Source organism: Notamacropus eugenii, chromosome 2 (assembly GCF_028372415.1).
Source record: "Notamacropus eugenii isolate mMacEug1 chromosome 2, mMacEug1.pri_v2, whole genome shotgun sequence".
Lineage (NCBI taxonomy): Eukaryota > Metazoa > Chordata > Mammalia > Diprotodontia > Macropodidae > Notamacropus > Notamacropus eugenii.
This window is the reverse complement of record NC_092873.1, coordinates 11,436,173-11,442,172: the sequence shown is the minus strand read 5'-3', so window position 1 is coordinate 11,442,172 and position 6,000 is coordinate 11,436,173. Positions and strand designations below refer to the sequence as shown.

The 6,000-nt window shown below is 35.8% G+C and overlaps 1 protein-coding gene across 1 annotated transcript in view; it reads left to right on the top strand.

The window, feature by feature from the left end:
* The first annotated feature begins 300 nt into the window (after positions 1–300).
* LOC140522502 (uncharacterized) overlaps positions 301–6,000 on the top strand; it is a 28,443-nt gene continuing 22,743 nt past the window's right edge. Inside the window, exons 1-2 of the mRNA XM_072637923.1 lie at positions 301–394; positions 950–1,131. Coding sequence (XP_072494024.1) covers positions 301–394; positions 950–1,131 — 276 coding nt within the window. The remainder of the gene's footprint in view (positions 395–949; positions 1,132–6,000) is intronic.

The following is a 6,000-nucleotide window of genomic DNA, read 5'->3' as shown; positions in this document are numbered from 1 at the left end:
ATATTTGCTTATACACATATGTGAATGAATGAATACGTCTGCAGGTACAAAACTCTGATTTTGTAATGTGCTATATATGCATAAGCGGGAGAGCTAGCATGTTTTCCGCAGTTTCCTTTTTTTTTGCCGATGGACTGAAACCAGGCGTGTAATTCCTATCAGAACAGGAAAAGGAATTCTTTGAAGGCTTAGCAAAGACTCTTGAAGATGGGAACAGCAGCTAGTGACCATATGTGTTCTTCTCATTGTGGCTTTGAGCAAAGCACATCATTCATGTGAAGCGCTTTTACCAAGCCTGACATGCGTACCAGTACCTACGTTCCTTCCCCCGAGTTAAACAATGAGAGGAAGGAAAATTCAAACGTTTCTTGTAGATGTCCTCTTCATTCTAAAGGTTGGTGCATAGAAATGAGGCAGTTAACTTTTCTGAAAAACGGAATGGGAAACCATTAATGTGGCTATCAAGTACAAAAAAGTATCCATTCCTCCCCGCTCATTCCATTCCCTTCCATGTGAGTCTCACCTATAATATTTTAGTCCCTAGATAACTTTTGAGGTGATACAATTATGCTCAAAAAACAGGCAATGGGAAATCAGGCTGAATGTTTGAGCAAGTAGAAAGATTTCATTTGACCCATGCTAAATGAAGGTTGAGTAGAATAATCAAAAGAGCTTTCTCGTGTCAGGAGCCAAGTGTCAATCTTTGTCCCTAGAAACGACTAACGTTAGGAGCTTGGGTAACTCAACTAACCTCTTTGGAGTTTCGTTTTTCTCATGTGCAACATGATTGAATTTTGTTAAATAACATCTAAGATATTAATACCGCAAATCTATGAAAATTATGAATATGTTGATGAAATTAAATTGCATGCAGAACTATAATGACTTTTGATGTGAATTTTGACATGATATTTATTTCATATGAGCTAATTCTGCTTTCTGAAATCAGCAATAGAAATAATTTGGACATATATCTCTCAGGCCAGAGAAAGAAATCTTCAGCGAGAAGTTCCTGTTTCTGGCAACTACCAAGCCATGAGAATAGTTTCGCAACAAGTTACATCATTTTATCGAAGGAATTATGAAGAGAAGGAAAAACTACCGAAGCAAGTAGATGAAACCAAAAATAAAGTATGTATGCAAAAAGATCAATAATTTGTTCCTGATGAATGGAAATTGTGTGCAGTGTGACATTTCCCTTTTTCTCGTCAACAGTATAAATTTTCTGAACGCTCTGTCTGTCAATTAAGTCGAATTAAATTAGACCTACAAACTCCACAATGTGTGCACACGAATTTCAATACAAATATTCACTCATGATGTCCTTGACAATTTGGTTTATCTGTCTTTACAGAAAGAGTGAGGTGTTTTCCCAAGGACCCATAATGCCTAAATCATTTCTATGATTCCTTATGTTTAGAAAGACCTTTACCATTATTTTCTCTTTTAATCCCGAAGCAATACTGTGAAGTAGAAATTACTTGTTTACTTACGTTGAAACTTCTCCTTGAACAACAGGAAAAGGTTGTCTCTTCACAATTTGTAAATATGTAAATTGTACCTGCAAAATGCAATTGAGAATTCAAGTAATGAGATGGATGATTTCATTAATATCCTCTAACTTCATCGATCTGATCTCACCATGTAGATTTCTGGCTCCATACCTTCTTCACACTCTTCTTCTGGCTTACACACAGTTACACGTCCTCATCTGCACTACCCGTCAAAAACCTATCGACTCTTTACCTCCAGCATGCTTGTGCCTTCCAAAAGCATGATTCGTTTGCCATAAGGCCATTGGGACTTATCACCCATATGGATTTCTGAATCTCCTGAAATCCACTTTTCATTTGATATGACCTCATTGGGTATTTATTGCTTTATGCTGTTCACATCTGTTAACAAACTATTACTTCCGTGTTCTACCTCTTGTTTGCCCAACTATCATAGATTTCCTTGAGGACAGTGATCATTTAGACTACGTTATTTTTGATAGAACGTTGTTTTCAAAGCATGCTGTCATGAGAAGTAATTGTTATTATTTTTTCAGTACAAGTAGTACTAGTAGTAGTTCTAGTACTAGTAGTTCTAGTGATAGTAGTACTTGTAGTGGTAGCACTAGCAGTAGAAAAACAGGAACAAGGAAACTCAATGTTTTCTGTTGATTTTGCCAGGAGTTGCAAGTTTACCTAAAATTAAATTTGTTCTAAGGTAATGGTTGGGCTAGAGTACTTTGAGTTTCTGTAGTCTGATTTTATATAAAGTTTCAATTTCCCAGACGCCAAAAGTAGAAATTCAATACGAAAGTATTGTAGTTTCTGTGATCATTCTTCGAAATTATTAAAATGAAAGTGCAGTTAAGCGTACAATAGCATGACAGTCAAATTCTTCTAGCCCCTTCCCTTTAATACTATCAAATAGCCTTCTCCATTGTCAGTTGCTTTCCCACATTTCCATGTATTTCTGCATGCTATTCATCATGGTGGAAGGCACAAAGTATAGTAAGGGAGATTTCTGAGATTCTTCCAACCGCAATTTCACCCTGGTAGTCACCATAACTTGAAAAGTAAGTAAGTAACTCTGCCAAAGCAGGTTAAAAAAGAACTTTGGATGATGAGATATTTCTCCACTTAGACGTATGTTGGGGGAATTAGCGATAGAAATTTGGGTCTGGGGTTAGAAAAATCTGACTTCAAATGTGTCCGGAGATTCTGTCTGTGTGATCCTAGGCAAGTCACTTAGTTTTTCTCAGTTTCCTCAGCCACAAAATGGGGATAATACTAGTACATACTTCTCAGGGTTGTTGTGAGAATCAAATGAGATCATTATTGTAAATCTCTTATGTTTATGGCCTTTATTGTTGGCACATATTGGACACTTAGGAAATGCTAGTTTCCCTGCTCCAAAAGCATAAAGACCAACGTCCACTATATATAAATAATACTGCCTCCCACATTTGGATAATCATCTCCTAATATTGCAAAAGAGTTTTCTTAACCTGGCCAATTTCAGCGTACTCAGCTTAGTTAAGAAACTATTATGAATTCCAATCTCATTCTTCTGAAAATGACTTTTCTTTTCAATGTCCATGCTTGAGAAATTTTTCAAGGTGTCAGAAATGAGCACTGGAATGAAATAAGTTCTGTTTCCCAAGTAACGCCCCTATCACTTCTTGTCTTCATTTCTCTCAACTTCTTTCTGAAAGACTTGGATTAAAATATGAACCTTCATAAGCTTTTGGCTTCAGGTTGCAGTCAAGAAACGAGGTGTGAACTGACTCCTGGAAGGTATACCAAGCAAGCAGTAACTTAGAGTCCATCGTTGGCAGCAAGAAGTAGGTCATTTTATTGGCATTCTGGCCAAACTGGCACCATTTCTTGTGTAATTTCCCTGATCGTGTAAGTTTTCAGTATGTAAGAATTTAGTGAAATTACAGTTTCTTCCTTGTTCAAACGTTATTTCATCAACTAGTGAATATTGTCTATGTGAACAACACTGTGATAGATCCTGAGCAGGATAAAAGACTGTGTGTCAGACGTGCACTGTCTCCTTGAAGAATTTTCACTCTCTGTGGAAGTTAACACAAAATAGAGAAACTTCATTTATAACAAACGGTAGAATTTAAACAACTACGAAGTGAAGAATTTTCCGGTAAGCATTTATAAAGGAGATATCACTAAAGTTGCACGTTAGAGCAGATGGTAGTAATCCATTCATGTTTTTCCTAATGCAAACATTACTTGATGCAATTTGGTTGAGTTAGCAGCCCTACTGGAAGAGCAATTGCTGAATACCTACCTATTGTATATCTATATCTATCTATCTATCTGTCTATCTGTCTGTCTGTCTATCTATGTATCTATCTATCTATATTAACATGTACATTTATATTTATATATTTATTTATATTGATATATTTGTTCCTGTGTGCATGTGTATATGCACACACAAAAATATACATGTACACATACGTTGATACATGCACATATATGTGTGTGTTTTTACAAATATGTGTCTGAAGTTTGTTAAAACTCTGCATCTAAGGATGACTTTTCCAAGATTTTGTGTTCTGCTTCAGTCCATTGCCATCCAGATGGCTTTCGACAAATGATTTTCTGTCTTTAGGCTTCTGGTTCTTGATTTGTAAAATGAAGTACTAACTCATCAGTAGTGTCCATTATTGCTCGAACAGTCTATAGTTTTACGTGCGTGAAGTGCACTTCTGTTACACAATTAGCAATATGAAGGAATATAAATATTTCCCTCACAAGGGTGGTGCAAATTTTAGGTGAGATAATGTACTGAAAGTCCTTTCCAAAAACCTTGACATGTCTCAGATAGAATCATCAGTGTGAGACAGAATGTATGGAGAAAAGGAAACCAAATTTACTGAAAGACAGACAGCTTTGTGAGTTCAAAAATGGTGCCCAAATCTTCTGGTTGATGAAGCAGTTTCAGTCGTATTCTTTCAGCAAATTGATAGAAATGGGAAAGAGGTGAAAGTCCCTCAGTGAACTTTTTCTCTAAATACACTATGCTTCTTGGCCCCTTGGCGTTTCCTTTGAATTTTGAAGGAAATATCAGAATAAGTCATTTTATTTTGAATAACACTTTCTTTTCTTTTTCTTATGTTTAGGTTCCTGTTAGGAATGTAAAGGAAAAATACTTGCAGGAGAAAAATGAAATCATCCAGTATGAAGTTGCCATGCACAAAGTGGAATTAAAAACAGTAAAAATTAAGGATCAGCGAACCAGAAAGCACCACAGAGAAGAAACTGAAGCTTTGAAAGAGAAGAATGAGGAGCTTCAACAGGAATTAAAATGGAATAGAGAAGCATTAAGAAAAATCCGATTTCAATACAGTGGCCAAGTAAAGGTTCTGAAAGCTGAGAATGCAGCGCTGAACTCTCAATTGGAGAATGCAAAAGAAAACACAGAGAGACTAGAGAGCGAAATTGAATCATACAGGTCTCGTCTGATGTCTGTTATTGACGATTATGAGCAAAGTGAGGCGTCCAAACTAGCCCTTGAACATTCCTTTCAGGAAGCAAGAGATGAGTGGCTTCATGTACAGGACAAGTTAAACAGTGACTTGTCTAGTTTAAGAGAGAACCATGCTTTCCTTTCTGAAGAACTCTCTCAGGCTGAAAGTGGAGCCAAGAGTTTAGAAAATGAGCTAGGCCATGTCCATGAATCCCTCAGAGAAAAGACATATATTGTAGAAAACACACAGAGAGAACTGAACCATGCTGAAGAGAAGGCAAAGGAACTTGAAGAAACAAATCGAGTGTTGAAGGAAAAACTAAGCAGATGTAGTTTGGAAAATGAATCTCTCCAAGAAAGATTAGGGCAAATCCAGAGTGAAAATATGGTGCTTCAGCAAGCGCTTGAAGACACACAGAAGAAAGTCACGATGAAAGAAAAGCAACTGCGTGATGCCCAGGTACAGTTTATTGATCTCTTCAAAAAACTTTATGCTGATAGTGAAAAACAAGTTCTTCTAGTAGAGGAGAGCAAGAAAGTGTTAGTCAGTGAATGTAACCACTTTGGAGAAGAAATGTGTAAATATGAAATTGAGAAGGCTGAAAGAGGATTGGGTCATTAAATGTCATACTTGGACAAAGATAAAGCTTTTTGAAATGAAAGTCAAAGTAATTGTAATCAAAATAATTTAGGAATTTGAATTTTCAACAGGCTGGTGAGGTTATCAACTTTCATTGTGGAAATGCTGATATGTAAGAATTGAGAATGAGAATCCATAATATGATAAATAGAACAAGTAATATCATGATTTTGAAGATAATATGATTGCAATAATAAGTAAATATCCTGTAATAAAATATAAGTAATTAACTTAAATGAAAATAATGTGACATATAAAATAATAATTTAAAAACCAAATAAAACTAAAATTAGAAAATGCTTTTGTAGATAAGATGCCTCATTTTGATTGAAGAAATTCTAGAGGCCATGACATTTTGGTTTCATAAATATTTGTAA